The sequence below is a fragment of the Fringilla coelebs genome, assembly GCF_963513975.1.
Source record: "Fringilla coelebs genome assembly, chromosome: 4".
NCBI classification, from domain to species: Eukaryota; Metazoa; Chordata; class Aves; order Passeriformes; family Fringillidae; genus Fringilla; species Fringilla coelebs.
The window spans coordinates 62,450,737-62,473,914 of record NC_140032.1 but is presented as its reverse complement, the minus strand read 5'-3'; the positions used below and the strand labels follow the sequence as shown (position 1 = coordinate 62,473,914).

General features: G+C 41.9%; 1 protein-coding gene across 7 annotated transcripts in view; it reads right to left on the bottom strand.

The window, feature by feature from the left end:
* Positions 1 to 3,725: 3,725 nt before the first annotated feature.
* The window catches only part of ELF2 (E74 like ETS transcription factor 2), a 37,877-nt gene continuing 18,424 nt past the window's right edge, over positions 3,726 to 23,178 (bottom strand). For 5 of the 7 annotated variants that reach the window (XM_084205178.1, XM_084205172.1, XM_084205173.1 and 2 more), the window contains 6 exons: positions 11,904 to 12,017; positions 10,765 to 10,938; positions 9,732 to 9,818; positions 6,383 to 6,575; positions 5,657 to 6,010; positions 3,726 to 5,431 (listed from right to left, as the gene is read on the bottom strand). In XM_084205178.1, the coding sequence (XP_084061304.1) occupies positions 4,804 to 5,431; positions 5,657 to 6,010; positions 6,383 to 6,575; positions 9,732 to 9,818; positions 10,765 to 10,938; positions 11,904 to 11,943 (1,476 nt within the window). In that variant the 5' untranslated portion in view covers positions 11,944 to 12,017 and the 3' untranslated portion in view covers positions 3,726 to 4,803. Of the gene's footprint in view, positions 5,432 to 5,656; positions 6,011 to 6,382; positions 6,576 to 9,731; positions 9,819 to 10,764; positions 10,939 to 11,903; positions 12,018 to 18,624; positions 18,762 to 19,726; positions 19,839 to 23,178 lie in introns of those variants that run through there. The other 2 variants (XM_084205177.1, XM_084205175.1) reach the window with 2 other exon arrangements.

The window sequence follows — 23,178 nt, the reverse complement described above, 5'->3', positions numbered from 1 at the left end:
TCTACCACAAAAAACCACCAGAAGCTGGAGCTTCCATCCAGACTCCTTTTGGCAGTTTTCTTTCTCTGGAAGAAACTATACTTGTGGTAGAAAGCCCTGACTTGAGAGTAAAGATCAAGTCTGTATTTAAAAACAAACTAAACCATAACCACCCCACTGCTCCCACCAAAAATGAAGTCACTCTATGATTTCATTTCACTTTTGTATAACCAGCTTCATTTTCCTCAGGCCAGTTAAGGTGTCCATCAGCGTGGCACCATTCCCACTGCCAGAGCATAGAGCCACAGACCTGATTATGGGAGGCTTTTCACCAGCAGGAACTGAATGATCACAGCTGCAAAATTCCCACTGTCACTCTCACAGTGGAGTATATGGTCTCTATGATTCTTAAGACAGTTTAATTTATACCCTTGCTTGCATCCCTTGCTCATATCTCCTAAACAGGAAATCAAACTGTTGAGAAAGAGCATGATTTGTATGATACTGCCATCACTGCAGAACCTCTTCTGAAGTGGAAAGGGCTGGCATTCTTTCGTCCTGGAAATGTTACATGAGATGTTCACTGCTTCAGCTCCTTAAAGGGTAATTTTGAAGGCAAGGGGGGGTGGAATAACTGAAAAGGCTGGAGACTTCCCATCTCAAGGCAATTCTTAATACTGTCCTACTCAGAAAATCCCTGCTACAGTGCATTGTTGAACCCTTTCTGCTGGATTTTTAATAAAAAGGTAAATAGGCTGCAGAAATTAACTGGTAAGTTCCCAGGCAGCTTCACCCTTTTATTCCAGTACCTGCCATAATTTATTTTGAGGACAGACTCTTTTGGAAAACTTAAATGGATTATCGCTCTTGCTTTGTTTTATGCAGTGAGAGGCAATCCTGCAGCACTGAAATAGTTTTGCCAGCTATAAATATCAGTACACTAAATATTTTTCAGAAGAAGCAGAAAGGATTTTTTTTCCTGTGTAGCAGTATGACTCTTAACAATAAAGAATGTCTTCCAAGCTCTTCTTATGAATGTATGCCTTATAAGCACACCAAGGCTAAAAAAAGGCTCCACAGATCCCTTGCTTTCATCTTGAATAAAGGCTGCCTTAGCTTTAGCAGTGGCACTTTTCCCTCACTCTCAAGCAAGCTGCAGGAAGAAATGACCCACTTGTTTAATGTGCTGAGAGGCAGGAGCTGTTGCAAGCTTATTAAAACACTATCTCTCCTGGAGAACAATTAGATCCCAAATACATTGTGTCATTTGGATCTTCCTAATAAGCTTAACACCTGCTATCTGAACTGTCTCTACAAGGCAGAATTGCACTCAGCTTGTTCTGGCAGTAACAACCTTCACATGTAGCTGAGATCCCTGCTGCACATGTCATGCTGAGTACCAGCTTGAGGCTTCAGGCACCCCTCAATTTTCTCCTCAACTTCTGACTGCCCCTGGCTCACTCATCTCTGATCACCTCAGATGTAACTCTCCAAAGCCCTAAAGTTGATGAAATCCATTAGGAGAGGATCCCAAGAGCTCAGCCTTCCTTTCAGCACACTCTACCTGGAGTTGTGTCAAGGCCCAGAACCCTTCACTAGGAAAGATATGCCAGAGAGAGCTAACAAAAGTAGTTGTCTCTAGACTGGGATTCTCCTTTCAACTTTTCTCATTTTTGATACTCACACATTTATTCTGAGTTGCAATCTACAGCTGAGATTTTTTTTCCCCCTCTGGATTACACAGCATCACCCTTTTCATTCTTTAACTTAAAACAGTGGGTTTGAAAAATAAAAGTAGTTCTTATCTGCAAAATCAGTGGTACTAAGTCTGTGTATGTCTCAATGCCTTCTGTATAAAGCATACTCACTTCACAGAAGTTTCATTCTACCCACACATCTACGAGTTACTGCTTGCCAAGGATGAATTAAGCCTGGATCCTTCTACATAAACCACCGGATTCACATGTAAAAGGGAAACCCACTTTCACCCATGTACAAAACAACAGATTTTTCAATGGGATTTCAAAAGCCTGAGAGTATAGCTAGATACCAACTATTTCAATATTCTTGTGATCCTTTCATCTGTTTCAGATGTCACAAACCTGACCAAAGCTCCCTCATCCTGATGTCATGTCCTCCAATACCACAGTAAAAACATACTTATTTACAGAATCAGGTCAAGTCCCCTTTCCATTTCAGTTACAGCACATCCTCACACAGACTGAGACTCTCACAGCACTTCATGAACTTCAGGTGAGTATCCTCTGGCAGCCAGTACCATGTGCCACTCACTGATGGCCAGGGGAGAGAGCCAAAGGACCATCACTGGTTCCGTGGCAAGACAGAGCACTGGCCGTGTCTCAGAACTGGCTAGGAGCTGACCACCCCAGCAGTAGTGGAGTTGGGTGCCTTCATTCCTCCAGTTTTTGCCATTACATAATGAAGTCTTGGCATTACAAGGAGGTCATCAGCTGGAGATCCTTATCAAATTCCAGGAAGATAGTTTGTCCCCATTTGACTTCCAGTGTATCTAAATTAGGTGTTGGAAAGGTCTCAATTACAAATACTCAACATAGATACTTCATGCTCTGAGATACAATCAAGTAACAGCCATCTAGAATAGGGTTTCTCACAGACTGGACTTACAACAGTAGCTTTAAAAACACTTGTTTCTCTCTTCTTGTCTTTTGGCTCAGATTTGTACCACCTGCCTCTCTTTGCACTGCTCCATTTCCCTTTACGCAGAGCATTAGTGCCTCTCAGACTGCCAGATTAATCGAGTGATTGCCCGGCTTCCCCTACTTCCCTTTCCTACCTCTTTCTCAGAAAAAAAATCATCTTCTCTCTCCATCTCCTTCTGTGAAGGGGTCTTAGTCCTCTACCCCATACCAGAAACACAGTTCATGTGCAAGAACTTTTGATTCTTTGTATTGCTGCCTTACACATGCTTTTTTATCTGCTTCAGCTTCACTTTGTTCTTAAACTCCACTTCCCTGCTCAAGAGGATGAAAAATAATAGCTTTTCCAGAAGCCTTTCACAGTCCCCCATTGCTGGCCTGGCTGTGTGGAGCTATTTCCACTTTTCTTGCCAGTTGAAGGGAAGAATGGGTCTTGCTGCTAGGACTCTACAAGTAACCTGCTTCTCAGCATGTAAAGTATTTAATTCCGGTGTCTTTCAGCATTACACAAACCTCAGTTCCAGACAGCTGTTAAAATTGCTCCTCCAGGCATGAAGTACTTGGATGATGATTTAGCCTTCAATTAAATTTCAAGATTACCCAAGTTCCTGCCCTGAAGACTTTTCAGGGCATATCACTAGGAACTGGGGGTCCATTGGGCACCTGACTACCCACAGCCTGATGTGCCAGTGTGATGCCCCTGAAATCACAGTAAGCTACACTTCAAGCCATGCAGATGGACTGGAAATATGGAGCCAGTATCTGGTGTGGCTGGAGGAGCAGTTAAGTAGTTCACAGAGCTCACATGTACACTCACCATCCTGAAAACGTCTAAGAAGCAGACCCCTGCCAGAAGTTACCTCACCAGATACAGCAAGCTTCACAGGTATTTACACAAATGAGTGAGAGCTGGTCAGCCCTTTGAAGCAGGGAGGAGTCCCAAAATTTCACATTCTATCCTCTATATTAGGATGAATGCCTGAAGATTTCAAGTAAGAAAAGAAGGTTAACAGGTTAGCAGAAAGGAAGAAGGAAAAAATAAACAGCACACCAAACACCATTAAATTTTCTTTCTGTATTTCATTAAAACCTACTTGAATACACTTTGAAACAAGAGTACAACAAAATAGAATATACTTCAAATGTTGAATATACAAACTATTATAGTTCGTTCTGAACACTGGTACTTCCCTCTTAACTTCAACTAAAAAAATTTACAGGTTTAGAACTACCTGACAAAAGCTCATGCTGGGCGTGACCTTTGAAGTGAGAGTAGAGCTGAAACTGAAATGTATGCACAGATGTCAAGGCTAAGTGAGAGAAACAGGCATGGTACAGCAGAAGGCAGAAAACCTGCTGCTACTTTGTCCACGATTAAGAAATTTAGACAGACTTTTAACTACCATACAAAATATGTTACATGTTATTCTATAACAATACTGTGCTAGGTACAAGGTTTTTAAAAAATCTGTTTTAATAAAAAAGCTTTACACAAACAAGCCATTAGCTTATTTCAAGAAAGATAACTGAAAATCAGTCTAAGGCTTTCAATTTGAATCTGCTTAAGCTGTATGATACAAAAATCCCTCCAGGCCTCTGTCTTCTTTTAGAAGCTCTTTAATCTCCTTTATTTCACTTCCTACAACACCTAGTAGCATAGTTTTTCACATAGCACCAGTTGAGTACTGTGGGCACACAGTAGTAATCGCTGGTATGCACATAAAATGCATCAAATTTGCCATTTGTGTAACAATGAGACTTTCCTCTCCCCCTGAAAACTAAAAACCAAGGCAAACCTCTCACACAGCTCTCTCTTAGTGTTTCAGGTCTTAGTGTAGCTTGGTAACCGGTAGCGTAGTGAAATTGTTTGGTCCCTTTTCAGTCCCTCTCTCTTTCATTCTCCATAGGTTCAGCTGGTTCCCAACTGGAAGAGGCAGTTTTTATCAGCGTATCAGTGTGGTTTAATTCCCACTGAAACACGGGAAAATAATTTTTTTTTCCAATAAGTCTTCAACATAAGCATGTTTATTAACATTCCAAAACTCTCCTTTATGACTTGGTGGCGGCATCCACATCCCTCCCCCAATCACGTCAGTATATTCAAAACCGTAACAGTTAGAAGTCCATGCTGGAAGAAATCTATTCTTCATTTTTCACACGTGATGATTCCTTCTGTTTTCATTGTTACAGGAAGGGCAATAGCTGAGGGTGTACTAACTACTACTACGTGGGTTACAGTCTTGCTTCCATCCACTGGCTTCTCCTCTTTTACCAGCTGCAGCGTTTTCACTTCACATTCCTGTTTCAAAGCGGCTGTGTCTGATTTAACTTCTGGGCCTTTGAGAACTGCACTAATCACCCTGGGAGGAGTCTGGCCAGAGGCCTGCTGAGCAGGAACCGACAGTCTCATTACTGGTGTTCCATGAGCTATGGACACTGGGGTTAGTGCTCTAACAGCCAATGGGGCTCCCACAATGTTGATACTTCCTGACCCAGACAGGCTCGTTTTTGTTTGCAGCTGACACTGCGTGAGTTGCGTGGCAGGGATTGTGATGATTTTGGTGGGCTGCATTGTGATTTTGTCTCCATTTTCAGCAGAGGTTGGCATCACAGTAGGGATTGTCTGGATTACTACCTTTGGAGTTGTTGCTGTGGTTGGATTTGTGTTGGTTATTAACGGTGACCCTGCATTTACTGACTGCACTGCCACAGTTGAGATTTTCTGTCCCAGAGACGTCATGACAACGGGCACTTGCATTGCCACACGAACAGTCCTACAAAATAAACGTGTGTGTTTAGGCCAAAACACAGAGCACCATCACAGATGACAACACGTACAGACAGTTCTAAGAAAGACAGGTCTGGTTCTTAAAAAAACCCAAAACAAACCATAACAAAAAAATGAAAAAGTCAAACCAGCAAGCAAAGAACCCAACCCCAAACCTTTTGCACATCCAGCAATAGGACTTTGGAAATTTAACAGCCCCATTAACACAAACCTGGGAGCTGTTGTTGCTGGGACAGTAGCAGTGGTAGTAGAAGGATGAGATGAGGATGTGTCATGAGCTGGTGAGGCAATATTCACAACTCTAGTGACTGCTTTTTCTGTTCTGGTACAGCTTAACTGAGAGGAATTTTTTCCTCCACGTGCAGAGGTTGCTGCTTTTAAAAGGTTTTCTGCAGATAAAGACACTCTTTCCAGGGACTTTTCATCTGTAGGCATTGACAAATCTTCATTGCAGGACTCACTTTTGTCATCATCTATGACAACTATATTTTTTGGCATCTCCTTAAACTGATACACAAGCCTCTGTCCCTCAACTTTTGCCAGGATTCCTCTTTGATAGTAGTATCTGCAAGGAAAGTAGAATTAAGTAGTAAGCAACATTTTAAAGAAAACCTCATTCTGTGCTAACAATAAAACCTGAAGTAATCACAGTAAAATCTACAGTGTAAGGAGGTATGGAAAGAAGCTGTTAGAACACACTGACAAATGATCTGAAGGATCTACCTGAAAAAAAAATCTTACCTTTCAAATACATACTTCAGGAGTTAAAATGCAAATTTACTGGTAACATAAAAAGTTACAGGGACTGCAAGACTGAAGGCTAAATCTGCAAAAGGGCCAAGTTTTTAAAATTTCATAACCTTTATACTTCTATGGGCAAAAATAAGAATCAGATTTTAAATTGTAATAGATAACCTAAGGATCTAAGAGGTTTTACCTCAGAGCTCTTCCCATAGTCTCATAGTTCATGTCAGGCTTGTTTTTGTGTTTTCCCCAGAGTTTGGAGACAGCTTTTGAATCCACAAGTTTAAAGATTCCTTTCTCTCTCTGAGTCCATTTAATATATCGAGGACATGTATTTTTGTCCTGAAGAAGGTCCAACAGGAACTCCCATAAGTATGTTGTATTTCCTACAATCAGAAAGCATTTTTGTGTTAGAAAACAACTTTTAAAAAGAACAGAAAGTTCTCCACATGACCTGCGTTACAAGCTATGTTACACAGAGGATGTAACCTGCACATATTCATTCATTCTGTTAAGTTTAATGAAGTCTCTATAAATATTTACATTCTGAAAGAGCTAATCCAAGTGATCAACTATATAGCACAGGAGCCTGCCTGTTCAATCCCGCACCCATTCTCAGTTCTTGAAAAGAAGCATGGGAGGGTGTTCCAAGTCAGAACCTATCTATTCAGCAGGACGAGCGCTAGAATTTTCTTCTCACATTTGATTAAACGGGCATGAAAATGCCAGTACATTTTATGACACTGCAGAACAGGAGGATATAAATAAGTAACTTTTAAAAGGCATACAACCTACAGCAACAAACCATCTCAGCTGTGTTTAAGTCTGTCCAGGATCTGGGGCTCTCACACTAACTGGTGGCACCCCATGTCCTAACCCTTCCCAAGTGTATGTTGCTGAGTGACCAACATCCTTCTAGGTGCAAACCCAGTCCAACTTCTTAAAAGCGAGTACTCACAGGGCAGAAATCCCATGTACCTTTCTGTAATTAGGGGGATATAAAATGAAGTGTGGCTTAAAAATTTAATGCACTTGTCAGGTATTCAAAGAGGTGCACCTTCTTCACTGGAGAAGGCCCAGGAAGGAGTTTGTGACAGCGACACAGAATGTAACACAGGGTCTGTCTGCACTCTGACCAGACCATGCGCATCTAGGAAGAGGGGAAGAGAACCCAAAGAAAAAAAGCAGATCACATTCCAATTTGTACAGCTGGAAAAGACTCCTCAAGTTCCTGAGAAGGGAGAACTAAGACAGATCCGCAAGAACATTAATAACAATTTTTTACCTCCGAGGACATGGACCAAACTGTATTTTTACGTGTGCGTGAAAAAAGGTCATTAATTCTTGAGATTTAATGGCCTACCATAGCATTTGTTATGCCATGCAAAGATAATTAAAATAAATTAAGGATGATTAGAGACCACTGTTGCAGATTTTGAGAAGTCACCTATCTTTGAAAATCTCAAAGGGTAAAAAAGATCACAGGTTCCATTTTCTGGAAAAGCACCTCATAGAGAAAAATTGTACTTTACAATGTGTTCCAAACAGCAGCAAATACCTACTCAAGAAATACCAAAATTCAACTAGATTTCAGAGACATTTGATTAAGATCTAAAGAGTCAACAAGAGAACTCAGGAATCTTTAAATCATCCTCGATTTCAGGGAATTAATCGCGGGGGTTTTACTCCTTAGAAAGGGAATTTCTGGGTCGACCACCAAATGCTGTAGGTCTGCAACAGAGTTTTTGCAAAAACATAAGTGTGCTTCAGGATTAGAAAGCAAACAGGAACTTCAAGAGAATAAACTGAAGAGCACAATTAAATCAGATTTACAGCTGACTCACTTTGCACCAGCAAGTACCCAGAATGCACAAAGGAAGGAATGCCAACAAGGGATCCCCTTTCCAAATGTGCACAATCATGTCTCCTTCTCCATGACTTAACTCTGATAATACTAAGCTGCAGAGTAATTCCTGGTTTTCCAAACCCATGCTGCATATGAAATAGCCTACCTTTGCAAGTACTTTTAAAAATAAGTAACAAAAATTAAATCCAGTTAACAAAATATTTTGCAGAATATTACATCAAGAAAAATTAATTTATTCCAGTTGTAGTACAAAAAATGGAATGAGATAATTCATGAGAACAAGAGATATATATGTAGGTCATTAGGAAGGGCCATAGAAATAAAATAAATTTAAAAGAAAGCTAAAAAAATCTCCTGAAAACCAGAGAGCAGTACCATCTCCCACTTCATAAAACAAGAAGCTATAGAGCTGAATTCACCAGCACAAAAAGGAGAACAGAGAGAAATACACGCCTCCTTTTTCAAATTATTTGTCCAGGAAAATAGGACTTGGGACAACTGGAAAGTACTGTTCAGGTAACAGAAAGCTGTAATACTAAAATAGAAAGAAAGACAAGGATTCAAGAAGACTGCAGAAAAAGGAAATAATTAAACAAGATGTATTTTTAAATATAGCAGATACAAAATCCATCATCTCCACTGAACTCCACTGCTACACCAAATCTAAAGCAACTCTGGGGACCGCAGGGAAGTTTAGTTAGTGTTTGCACTGGTTTCCATGAGCAAACATCTCCATGAAGTCAGTCCCATTCTTCCTTGCCTTATTGACAAACCTGATGACTCAGGAGCTGTAGCTAGATAAGGAATTACGTAAACAGCAGAGACCTTGCTTTTAAACAAATGTCAAAGTAACAGTGGAGCTGACCACTGCACACTCTTTCAGCCAGCATGTTGCTACTCCAAGTCACTAAACTTTGTTACTCCCAGCAATAGCAACATCTCAGAACAACTTTCAGTGCACCAAGTGGAGGCGAGATCCAGATTTTTCACCTGTGGCCAGGGAAGAGCTAATACACTGCACCCCACCCCAAAGGTAACCTGTGAGCAAATGTCCCAGTCTGTCTTCTTGCTGAATGAACAGCAGGGGCTTGGAGTGCAAGAAAGGAGCCTCTATTTATCAGGAGAAACATTAGGAAACTAGAACTCTTTTGCACATAATTTTCCACTTAACCAATATAGAAACACATCATCATTTGTTTTTCTCCTTAAACTGAACTGAACCTATTAGTCAAGGAATATATTCCCACTGAAGTTTGTCAATTAACTAAGATATCATATTTTCAATCTCATTACCTTTACTTCCAACCATCACCTTCCTAAACGCTCATATGCTGCCTCTACTTGAAAGCAAGTCTTACAGCAGTAGCTTAATAAATTATGTGTGTAGCACTAAGCTGATGCACAACACAAAAGACATCACAAGTCAATAACCACAAAGTAAAGCAAATAAAAAATGGAAAAGCCTATTAACTGTGGAGGCTACTAGAGGAGACTCCTAGAGCATACATCCTTGTGCTAGATCTTGTACAAACAAATTTAAAGACATTGAATAAAACTCTAATAAAGTCAATACAATCTCATCCATCACATTTTTAAAGATATGTACATTTCCTGTGATAAATACCATGCAGATACACTGCTTATGTTTAAAGACTCAATGAATGGAAAAATATACCTTTGCCTTCTCTAGGTTTCTTCTTTATACCTAGATCTGGAGACCCATCAGATAAAGCTGATTGCTGGGTCTTGGGTTTACGGCCAGCTGCACACAATATATGGGAAAAAAGAAGTATTAATCATATGCAGAGTAAAATGTTGAAGTTTGCTGAAAAAAGCAGTTTGTGTATTTCCCCCCTTGCTGGTTCCTCACCACAGGTATGGATAAACTTAGATTCTTAGATTACTACTGCACATCCAGTGTAATTATCATTTGGTTGCTTACTTCATAGGCAGAATTAGCTCAATTGCAGACAAGTTAATGTGCATTTTTATTAACTCTAAGACTAATAGATCATGGACTTGTATCATTTTATCACTACATTGCATTTGTTTCCCTCTAAATTACAAGTAAATATTCCATTTCAACACATTTGGAAACTATTAAATCAATGTTCCTAAAGTTATGTGAACTGTATTGATGCCTCTAACAAAACTGCTAGACCAGAGAGAGCAAACTTACCAGGTGCCAACCTCAACATGATAGCAAAATGCTCAGAAATCAAACACTGTTCTGAACATGCCAATCATGCCAATCAGACAGGAAAGACAAAAATTTCACACAGAAGATCTTATAATGATTTTGTAAACTGATTTATGTTTTTTTAAGTTAGTATTTACCCTGTTGCTTCATTGCACGAATCCCAAGTCTGCCATCTCACCAAATACACCCACATTTCAGACACCAGAGGCTACCCCCCACAAAAGTCCTCTTTGAATACTCTTATCTTTCCTCCACTTTGTGTTAAAATACACAACACAGAAACCATCTTCCCTTATGGTTTGTCAAAGCCCATTCTCTTGCTCCCTCTTTTTCTTGATGCAGACCCATTTTTCTTAGAACTCACATTTCAAACTCCCATCAATCTGTTTGTATGAGCAAAGAGATCAGACCATCCAGTCCATCCCCCCCCTGCATCAACTGCACCATCCATGGCAGTGGACAACAGAAGTTAAATTTTGAGATTGCTCCTATGAAAAGCCATATGTACCCTTTTTCTTTTTCATTGGTTCATGGATATCAGGGGAAGTTGGAACGGGAGACACATCCATTTGTTCAGATTCCTCTGTTGATACTTCCACCACGGTTTCTGTGATCACATCAGGTCTCATGGCTGCATGGATAAATTCTGGGGTGGACACACAAGGAGGGACAAAAACTTCCACTATAAGAGAAGAAAAAAAGAATATCTGATGAAGTTTCTACCTGATTATTTTAATGTATCTTACATAAAATTATTTTAAACAAAGCATATGCAACAGTGTATTAAGTTTCTCCAAAATCCTGTCACCTTGAAAATCAATCCAAGTCCCAAAAACATGCACACTTGTCAGTAGTTTTAGGCAAAAACAAGTACCATGCCAATATTCTTCAGAACCAAACTCAACTTTAATTTAAACAAATGAGAGCTTCGTCTTTGATCATTACTCTGATCTCCACTTCCTATTTTGTAGGAAGTGCATTTCAGTTTGACCATTATTTCATCCAACATATATTAAATAACTTCAGAAGGGACATCAGTTAAAGGAACCATCAACATTAAGGTTTGGTTTTTCAGACTGGTGACACTGTGCAACACATTGGTTTTGGGTATTCTTTATAAAATAGAAAGATGAATAGATATACTTTTCCCTTAAAATAACTCTTTATTTCAGCAATTTTAAATGTCAGATTCACAGAACTCAGAATGGCTGGGGTTAGAAGGGGACCTGGTCCAACTCCTTGGTCAAGCTGTGACACCTAGAGCTGGTTGCCCAGGACCCTGTACTTTTTAGTATCCCCAAGGATGGAGTCTCCATGTCCTCTCTGGTCAATCTGTGCCAAAGCTCTGTCACCTGCACAGTGAAAAACTATTCCAAGATGTTTAGGGGGAAAAATTAATTTTAAATATGTCATTACTCAGCTATCTCTTCCCAACAATCCCTCTCAGTAAATTATTTAATCTGTAAGTACATGTGTTGCAGGGTGGAGAAATCATGTAAAACTCAAACAAATCAGTAGTTTTTAAATATGCAGCAAATGTTTTAAACAGCATAAAGCTCTCCACAGAAACAGATTTCCTACTTTGCTTGTCTTACTGATTAGTAGAAGGAGAAATGGCTCCCAGAGCAGAGACTGTGGCTGACATACCAGGACTCCTGGCATCTCTCAGGCAGGTAGGAGACTCCATATGAAGCAAGGCCTCTGCAGCTTCAATTGTCTTATCTGTGCAGTGCACATTACTGCCATGAACCGATGCTTCTACTGCAGAAGGATACAAAAAAAAAATTATGAGAACAGGTTACTTATAGAAGTCCACATGTATCCCTGTACAACTATACTTCTCAATGTTTAACATGAAAAACACAAGATTATCAGATGTCTTCACACCTTTTATACCTTCCTGTCAACAGAAATATTTAGGGAAGACATAAGACAAGCAGAACTGACACTGTCACTTCCTAGATTAGATTTCTAGTTCACAAGCAAGCTACTCATTTCCATGAAGAGTTCAAAGGCTTTCAGAAAGAGACTGAGATTTGTCTTCTGCCTTCAAAATTAACCAGAAAAAACCAGACTGTGATGAGGATGATTATAAATTAACACAGCAGAACAGAGAAGTAGTACCATCTCCAACTGTTATCCCATTAAAATCTAAAGGTCACCTCTCTTCAAAATTTCAGTCTATTGGATAAATATATACATATACATATACATGTCTATATATATACACCTCCATATATGTAAATACAAGACTAGCTTCCAAAACATACACCCTGCTTTGATTTCTGACATTAATTTTGAGTTCATTTTAGCAGGTTGGTTGCTTAAAAAACCACAAAGCACAACAAACAGTAAAAAGGATGTGCTTTATGCAAAAACTAAGGGAAGAAGGTAAAAATATTGTTTTTTTCAAGTTCTGAAAGTTTAGGAAAACTAATTAATCAAAAATAATGTAACTTCAAGAAAGCACATTTAAGTTTGACACAGTGCAGATCACAGCACCCTGAACACAGCAGCAACACTAAAAAACAACATGTACCATGTAAAACTACAATCCTATGCACAGCTACCTCCATATTCCTCGCCCTTGTAAAGGTTTTGAAAAGTGGTGACTGCAGAAACACCTGTTGCCCATTATCCACACTCTGGCCAAGGTAGCTGTCTCTCTTCAGTTGCTCTTTCCATTTATGGCCATCTGCTCTAAGCTGAACCACTCCAGCGAGGCAGCCAGCAACCAGGAGATCTATCTTTAGCCTAAGCAGAGTCACCTATCTCTAGTATCACAGAACTAAAGAGGATTTGGGAATAATTCTCTAAAAAACTTCAAGGCACGTGTGCTGTTACTGAAAACGTCTAAGAAATAACTCGAGGTTTGTTTAGTGAAAAGCAGGGAACCATAATGCCAGAGTTGCTTCTGACTTAAGGAAACACCAGACACATACAGATTCCTTGCAGGCTCACATGGGGAAGCCTTCCAGCAAACTGCAGTTTTTTCAAATGCAGGGATTAAAAACCTGAAAAATCTACTACCCAGCAGACTAAACATATCAACCAGAAGCTAAAAGCAGATGAAATGTGGAAGATGCACAAATGCAAAACTACAGGTGACAAAGTTCTTGCTGAATCAGCCTGCTGCCCACCTGCTGACTGGCTGATGGGATTCCCACCACAGCCTATTAGCTATGGCCTGGGATGCTATTTAGAGGGCTTTATCTTTTGGAACAGTAGATGCCTGTTAAGGCCAACATTCCAACACTGCTCCACCTCAGGCTGCGAACAATAAAAGCTTACCTAAGAGCACAGGACAATCAGAAAAGGGTCTTTATTTTGCACTCTGTTCCTTGGATAACCAGTGGCAACCAGCACGAACTATGCACCACGAGCCCCTTTCCCCAGCTGCAAACCCTGGATGCTCCCCATGCTTGGCGAAATATTTCCTTCCCAAGCAGCTGTTTGGGCATACCCAAAGTCCTGACCACCTGCACTGTAACAGAGCAGCCCTCCTGTAGAAGGAAACCCTCCTATTAACCATTTCTCTTTCTAAACAAAAGTTTCAGTTGCACAGAATTTGATTACTAATTTTCCTTCATCTACCTGATAAAAATTTTCACTGATTATCAGAATACGGGAACAATATTCAGATAGTTGATAAAAAAATGTATAAATTCTACAACACTACTGAAATTAGAAAGTCCAAATCAGTATTTAATATGTTATTATTCTAATGCATGCAATAAGAGTAAAAGCATGTCAGCAAAGCTTCTCCAACCAGATAACTGCTTCTGTGCCATTAGGTTCTGTATATAAAGGACTTTTGTAAAGAAATTCAAACTCAAATGACAAACTTCAATTGTAAGAGGGTACTGAATTCACTACCTCCTAAATGCTTAAAAGCATGCAAAATTTTCCTACAGAGAACAGTTTAGATGCTGCACCACAACTAAGAGGTACTTAGCAGAGGGCAGGAACCAGGCATGAAACATAGCAGAAAGCCATCTATGTACTTTTCCAGTACTAGGATATTCTGCTGAAAGACCAGAGGAAAAGGAAAATACAACCAGCATTAGGGACTAGGACTGCAAAACTGTAGCAAAAAAGCAAAGGAGCCACTCAACCTCTCCTCTAAGCAGCTCTTCCATTTCCAATAAAAACAGCACTATCTACACCACAAAAGCCACTGATGCTTGAAAATACTTCACGAATACTATTCCCATGGGAGCTACTTGGGACTCCACTAAAACTGTCACCTAAAAAATATCAAGCAAAAAATAGTAACACTTCTGGCTTTGGCTGAACAACACATGCTGTCTGTCTATCACGACAGTTAACAAAGTAATCCAACATTGCCAAAAGGACAGCTATTAAAACCCTTACTAAATTCAGTTCTATTACCAAGTTTCAAGTCTTCCCAGCTAACTAATTCTGCTTTACCCAGTACATGGTTTTAGCCTTAGAGGCATTTGTCTACCCAGTGAACATCAGGAGTTTGCATTTTCTCACAGGGAATGTTTACTGCACCAACACAGTGGGAAGAAAAAAAAGAGAAATTTGTATCCCAGCACAAATTTATGTAAAATATCTTTCTGACATGCTAGAAAATGTCTAACAGAAGACACCATGTCAGAGTGCTCAGACAGAAGACATGGTACCCAAAAACAGCTAAAAAACACATCATAAAAGATGAAGTGAGGAAACAGGCTCTCTCAGTGAAGGGACAAGAAAAAAACTGGCAGCTCTTCTTGCAAATGACTAGATCAAGTGTCATCAACTAAATTATGCTTGTAGCACAAGAGTTATCACAAAAAAGATAGGGGGAAAAGGAAAACAAAACAAGTAGGATTCCACAATTAAAAAAGGACAACTTCCCAAGACTTTGATACACAAGTATCACATTTCTAATCAAAGACTTAAGCGTATCACCCGTTTCTCTAAAATGCCCAATTCTCTTCTATTTTTGCTATCAACTATATTCAAGACCCCAAAGCTAAAATAGACCGTATTGTTTCAGTAAACAATATAAGGTGTAGGTCTGTTATATTATACAATCATTTCAGAAAGAACTGTCACTTGCCCAAATGAAGCAAAGTAGTTTATGTGGATGGAAGAAAATTTTCCACACTTTGGTAACTGAGTAACAAGAGAACTGCCATTTACTGATCTAGAACATATCAGAGCTAACACCACCACTTACCTTCCATTCTTTAAAATCAAATCTCACCTTACTGCTTTTATGAAAGAATCTGAGTCCTTGGCACACGTTTTTAGAACATTTAATTTAAAAATTTTGATCTATTTATAGAAAAAACACCTCAGGAAACAAATTCAGATTCAAAGTGTAAATAGATAAGTAGGCTAGTTGATGTCTATCTTCACTGTTGGCCTTATGTTTGCTAACTCCACTTTCTACCCAAATACTGTACATAGTAGATTATTCAAGGTTCTCAACAGCTTTTACAAAATACTAACCTTGGTAACTGAGTCTAAGTAATAAAGAAAGGGCTGTACTTTGGATTAACAGAAAAAAAAAAATAGTGGCGACATATTCATTTGGTAACAATGTCCCCCCCCTTCTAAACTAAGACTAACAAAATTAATGAAAGCAATTTCTGAGACTGAAAAAATGGGACTGAAATTTTCAAAATGGTATTCTTTTGCGCTGCACTACAGTAGCCCCTGCAACAGCTTACCCTTTAATACTATCAGGCAACCAAAGCAACGTTTTAATGAAGAATTCACAATTCCAAGCATGAAACTGAGTGACTACCTATACACTAACAAACCTCATTAAAGTTATTAAAGTTTACTGGCGTTCACGTGCTTGTTTTATTTCAGCATTTAAAAACAGCAGTGGAAGTTAGTAACAGTGCTAAACGACATCTTAATTAAAAGCAGTCGAATTGCCTCTATAGGTAATACCCAGAAATCTTTCTGTATGCAAAACTTGACTTGGAAAAGAAAGCATTCTTCAGTTTACTGCTTGTTTCACAGCAGACATTTATTCAGAAACCAAAAACCAATTTCTTGTTTTTTCAATATTTCCCTAAGCCTGCCTCTCTTCAAGACTCCCAGCTGCACACAATTTAAGGCTGATGCCTAACCCACTGCATAAAGGCAGATCAATAACAAAGATGTTTCACTGTGAGCCATATGTTATCAGCCCAATAGTGACAGAAATATTAACTACAAAGCCAAAATATATCCTTGTAAAGTCATTTAGGAGTTGCTCTTACAACTGGCAATTAAGATAACACTAAGCAGTAACAATTTTGGTCCATCTTATTTCCCACAGTTATTAAACACTAAAGTTTTGTCAACACTGAAACCAGCAACCATGGGAAAAAGCAACATACAATTATTGTAATCCCTTAGGATAAAGAATTCCTTACTTAAATCCACGTGATATCTACATACAAAACTAAGTAAACGGTACCTTGATAGTATGATGATGGGAATACTAGATATGCATAGGTATCACCCACTGCAATGCAAATATGGAAAAAAAGGAATGAAGTTGGTTGGGCTAATGAGATTAGTATGACAAAGGACATCAAAAAGAGTAATAAAAAGGTCATTCATTATTTATCTAAGGGCTCCCTCTCAAGCAACCCAGTTACAGTGAATTAAGAAGGTGTTGACACAATTATCAACTACTTAAACGTTCTCTATTCACGGACAATCAAAAGTAAAAAACAACTCACTGAGACCTGCAGAAGTGAGACCTTCAGAAATCAAAGTTGTTCTACTGGCAAAGTCAAGATACTGCTCCATCCTAGACCCAAGTATCAAAATGCTTAGGACCTACTCCCCTTCTGTTATACAGTGGAACAGTTCTTCACTGCTTTGTAGAGTATTGTTCCATGTCTGGGGTGTGGGTTATTCTCCTCCTAAAACCCTGGGTCTTTGTCCACATTAAGTAAAATAAACGATGATGACTATGCGACTTGGCCCTTTCTGAAAGTATATCTTAATATACTGATAAACGACAGAGCATTTATCTTTAGGCCTGTAAAAACCCACTGCCATGTCAATGCAAAGCCACTATTAAGCTTAGCTCTCTCTGAAAATTCATGTGCAGATACTGCACAATTCATTACCTATAGTGCCATACACTGTACTGTTTATGGTTCCAAGGACTACTTTTAGAAGTTGAGCTTCATGCTGTAAAGGCAAAAATAAAATCAGATCTAGTACAACTTCGATGGAGAACTGAATGCTTGACACTGCATTTGGGGTTTGGGTCAACTGTAACCTTGCTCGTTCTCCAGGGCTTTACCACGCTTTGAGACAAGTCCTGCAATCACTGGAGTATCCTGCTGTCAGACAGATATAACAAAACGGAAAGAGGCCAAACCACGCAGTACTCAAACACATCCCCGAACAAGGGCTACAGCTCGGGTAAACGGCCCACGTCCCGGCAGCGGCTGCGCCCGGCGGCTGCAAGATCTGACGGTGCGGAGAAGCGGCCAGAGAAAGCGCGGCACCTGCACGGGCCGGCGGCAGGGAACGGAATTCCCGCGGCCTCGCTCCTCCTCACCCCGCCGTGGTGGCGGGGCTGCCCGCAGGGAAGCCTCGGCCCGGGACGGCGCAACCGCCCGCCCTTCCCCCGCCCGTCGGGGGCGCCCGCAGGCAGGTGCGGCCACGTGCGGCGGCGCGCGGCCACTTCCGTGTTTACAGTCGGCTTGCCCCCGGTGCCGCGCGCGCCTGCAGCGCCGCGCCGCCACTCCCGCGCCCGCCGCGCGCCCATTGGCGGCCAGCGCCCCCCACCCGCCAGCGACGGCGGCCCCTCCCCCGCGCGGGGCCCCGGGGGAACGCGCCGCTTCCGCTACGCGGCGCGCGTGGGGGAGGGGGCGCCACCGCCCCCCCGCGTCGCACACGTGGGGCCGCGGCCCTGCCGGCGGCGCCTCCTCCCGCCCCGCCGCCAGAGCGGAGTTTAAAAGGGCACGGGGGGCAGGCACCGGAATAGCGGGGAACGCGCGCTGGGGTGCGGTGCCCGGGGAGACCGGGCCGCGGCCCTGCGTGCGGTGCGCGGCGGCACTCGGCCTGCCCGCTCAGACAGCGTGGCGGCAGCACTCGGAGCGAGGAGAGGGCCGGGAAAGGCGGGAGGACAACAGCCTCGCGCACTTCCTGGTTCTCGCCCCAGCCTCCAAAACCCCGCTAAACTCCTCCGCGCGCCCCGCCGCAACTCCGGCGGTGCCGCCCGCGCCGGGAGGCAAGTGCCGCGGGCCGGCCGCTACCAAGGTGATCACTTCCTGATTGCCCTCCATTGCCTCCCGCTCGCCGCCGGAGCGCGACGTGCGCCGCGTCTTCACCCCCCGCCCCGGCCCGTCCCCGCTCCCGCCCCGCGTTGGCCCGGCGCGGTGCAGCTCACCGGCCCGAATGAGGAGGTCGAGCTGGTTCGTGGGCCCCTCATGCACGGACGCCGCCATGTTTACGCTGCCGGAGCGGCTTCACATTGACGGGCGGGCGCGCGCAGCGGCCGGCGGCGAGGCGCGCTCCCGCGGGCGGGCGGAGCGCTCACCGCCACGGCGCGCGGCGGCGGGAGCGCTTCCTGCGGGGCGGCGCGCGCGGTCCTTCCGCTGCCCGCCCCAGACAGGAAGTGCCGCGCCGGCTCCCGCCGCAGCGCGGGGCCGCCCGCGGGCGGGGGAACCGCCGGCCGCCACACCGTACAGGCAGCGCCTCCCCGCACGGCTCCGGAGGCGCCCGAGGGCAAGGACGCAGCGCAGCCCGGCCGGCCCCGCACGTCTTCCGCTCCATCTCTCCGCAGCCCTCGGCCATCCGCACCCCCGTGCCCCGGTGACGCTTTCTGACCGGGGCAAACCGCCTACCGGTATAAGCCGGAGAGTCCTCACCGAGGGAAACCGCCTACCGCTATAAGCCGGACAAGTCCTCACCGAGGCGACCGCTGACGCATTAACAAGATTTCTCCTTGACAAGTCCCTGGAGCACCTATGTTAGTAACACCTTGCCGGAAAAGCTCCGTGCCTGCAATCCACTTTATCTCCGTTATAGTAACAGGGCTTATTCCGGTTAGCCAGAGGTCTTTCATCTCTGAAAAGACTTTGGGGGGGAAAAAATTTTCATTAGCCTCTTAATAAAAAAAAAAAAAAAAAACAAAAAAAAAACAAAAAAAAAACCAAAAAACCACTACCACCACTTTTTAGGGTTGCATCCTCTCTCCCCTGAAGACCACCTGTATCAGTAAGGCCACAGCATTACCTGCCAGGCCCCTGGACAGAGGCACCAGTCAGGAGAACACATTCCCCACACTTCCTACCCAATCCATGTGCTAATTACTCCCAGGGTAAAAACCTGAGAGCTGCATACAAATAGCAGCTGCACCAAGAAAAGCCAAGTATGTCTCACACAGAGCTACACATGGAAATGACACACAGGAATTCCTTCATTAACACCACACACCTGAGTAGGCCTACATTGTTAAGTCAAAGATCTAGCAAACACCTGCTGCCTACCGAGCCTTCCTTGAACACATCATCTTCACAGCTCCATTAAAAGAAGGTGAAGGGATCCAGCTGCAATCTGACTATACAATCTCTTCCCCTCTCATGTTTCAGTAGTCCTAGGACCTAGAGAGGAAGCAACAATTTAGAAACAATTTTCCCCAGCACCAAAATCACAATATAGTATCCAGCAAAAATCAATTCCAGCTGGTAAATTCAGTGCTTCAAACTCCTGACAAATACTATTCCTCCACTACAACTCTCAAGACATTATAGGAATACATTTTCATGACTGTATTTATACATAATGTTTGTAATATACAAATAAAAAATGAGGCATTTTGTAGATAGCAGTCATCTATTCCTGGGTGTAAGGAATTAAATTTGCTCAGTGCCTCATCAGATAAAGAGCAAGACCTGCAAGCAACATCATTCACTCTCACATTTATGAGAGGCCATGATATCTAAGGTCTGTGCTAAAATTTTGCCAGTCAAGATTCTTCCAGAGCCAGAGCACGGACAAAAAAGGCACCTAGCCAGCTGTGAGGGCAAAAAGCTCTCATGCAGGTCCAGCTTTGGCAACAGCAGAGTGCTCCTGTCAGCTTTTGTTATTCAGAGAGGTGGAACAGCATTGCTAACAAGAATTCCTCCCATCAGCATATTTCCACTAGGGGACTCTGCTGTATTCTCCAGCAGAAATCTTCCTAGTGGAGACAAGCCCAAGGACAAGAAAAGGCATTTTAGGTAGGCACACACTTAGATGTGCAATGAAATTTAATAGTTGTTCATTAGAACATCCTGAGACTGAAGCGGAAGCCTTACATGGTGTAGTGTAGCAATATCACAGCTTCAGCTTACATACAGAGTACTGGAAGAACCGCGTAGTCCTGTCATTTTGTACACTTTTGTGTACCTCCTGTTGTTAAAAAACTATAATTTACCCACACTTTAAGCAATAAAATACAGTTTAAAAGTCAGTTTAAAATACAGTTTAAAAGTTTAGATCCAGATCAAAAGCTGTACTGAGATGCTAAATGCCTTTGAAGATCCACACCCATGTCAAAAGGAATTCACACTACCATACTTTGGAAAAGGTGCACTCATAGTTTTTTCCTTTTTTGATTGCTGTGTAATTCAGTGAGGATTGTTTACTGATTGCACTTTCAGTCAAAACCTGAAGTCTTTGACTCATACTCAAAAAAGTTCTGCCTGACATGTGTGGACTCCTTGAGTAAGTGTATCTAAGTAATTGGCGCTGTGTAACTTTTGACAAACCCCATAGGTCCAAAATGAAAAAAAAAAAAAAAACCAAAAAACAGTATTAAACGTGAAGTTTTGGTTTAACACCAGTTTCTTAACTAGCATTTCTTTACTACTGCAAGCACAGACTTAGCACAATGTTTGCCAGTGCACATGAAACGGACTTGAACAGCTGCACACAAGTGCTCTGATTGTTCCCTCTCTCTGATCATACACAAGAGAGAATATCATTAGATGCCCAAGGGATTCCAATCACTTAGAATTAAAAAGAATCTGAGCCTCTGCACTTTCAAGATTAATATGCAAAAAGCCACAACAAATTATGAAGTGACCTGTGCATACTTTATCTATATTAGTATTAAAGCATAACACTGTCTTTAAGGAGGAAGGCAACTTTCTCCAGAAGTCCTGCAGTTTCATCTGTTTAAATTCTATTATTTCTAGTATTCTATGAATGGTGATTGATTTTGTCATATTAATAAAATCTTATTATTTCAGAGGAAAAAAAGGCAGTCAACAGGAAAAAATTAAATATGCATTTAACTTTTTAATCTCTTTTAAAGCCTCCTTTCTAGGCTAAAAAAGAGGGCTACAAAATCTACTCAGTGGGTGGCCCACTGAAGCAAGAAATACTGTAATGGAACAGGGTCACAGGAAATTGCAGAAATTTTATTTCTTTGGCATGAAAAAAGTGGGGAAAAAAAAAAAAGCAGAGGAATAGATTCTGGACCAGCATCACTCTTTGTCAGACAGAAACGTGTTTATTTACCCTAGTTTATTGTTGACTGGTTTTTGTTTTTATTGTTACTATACACAGAATAAACTTTATTGAAATTTTTTAACTCGCAAGTTCAGCTGTCAAGATAGCCATGTAGACCTACATGCTACATTTACTAACTGCCAGGAAAAAAAAAACAGTCAAAATGTTTAATAAGCTAGAAAGTTACCATTCAAAATTATGCTTCTACTTACTACATTCCTGTTTGTCATAAGCTTTAAGTAGCTTCAAGACAAGTGAATTGTATCTTCATTCTTGTATAAACACAGGAGTAAAATATCTATCAGCTCATCCTTTCTGGTTACGGGCTATGGAACAACTTTGTTCACAATAAAGGAAATGTATCACTTCTTCTCTGCAATATACACTAGTTAAAACTCATTCTGATTCTTTTGAAAAAACAAGAGACCATTAAAGAAAAACAGCTGGATGTGACTAATTGCATCCAAAACAGCAAATGTAAATTCAAAATATGAAAAACTAGTGGGTTTCATCAGATTTGCAGACTTGGATTGGAATAGAATCATCAATTATCTTAAGCATCTCCTTGAACAGTTCTCAAAACTAACAGAGCATTCAGGGCTTATAGAGGAATTGTCATCTCCACTCCCACAGTCTCCTACGCAAAGTCGTGTTTCCTACAATTCCCACAAATATGATGAAAACATTCTCTGATAACAGACTAGTTTCTCTTGGAAAAATACTCCACAAGCATTGTAGCTTGAAATGCTAAAAGTACAGCCTTCCAGTCTCACCTTTTCCTTCCACTGACAGTAAATAATTAACCAGAAAGAAAAAACTGTGTGCATTTAATTACTTTTAGCCTCAGAGGATTCCAGTTTTATTCTAGTAAGACAAAGCTACCCTGGGAAAAGGCAATTATCATAAAGCACTTACTTATTCTTACAGAGGTGAGTTGTTTGAGTTAACTTAAGTAAGTGGAAGGTAGATGGCAATCTGTGTACTGGTTTGGCATTAATTGATTTGTGGTGAAGAAGGAAAAAGTCAGCCACGCAAGTGGTTCTTTGTGAGGAGCTGCTAGCAGCTCCCTCCGTGCCTGGCAAAACCAATCGCTGCCTGGCTCTGAGAATTAGCACACTACGAAGCCAATTAGAAAAAAGCTGATAACGCCTCTATGATAACATATTTAAGAACGAAAGACCGCGGGAAGCTGTCTTGCTCCCTGCTCTCAAAAGGGCTGGGGGGCCGCTGGACCCTGTCCCGGTGCAGCCGCCGGGGCCACCCTGGCACCGCGAGCAGCTGTGCGGCCAGGGTGGCGCCGCACGGCTGCAGCTGTCTCGGCATGGCTCGCAATGGACTTTACTCACTCAGCCGCTTTTAAGCAGCTATGCTGCGGACAGAAAGACTAAGCAGCGGCAGCAGTTTTTCTTTTTTCCGCGTCCCGCATGAAGAAGAGGCACGGAGC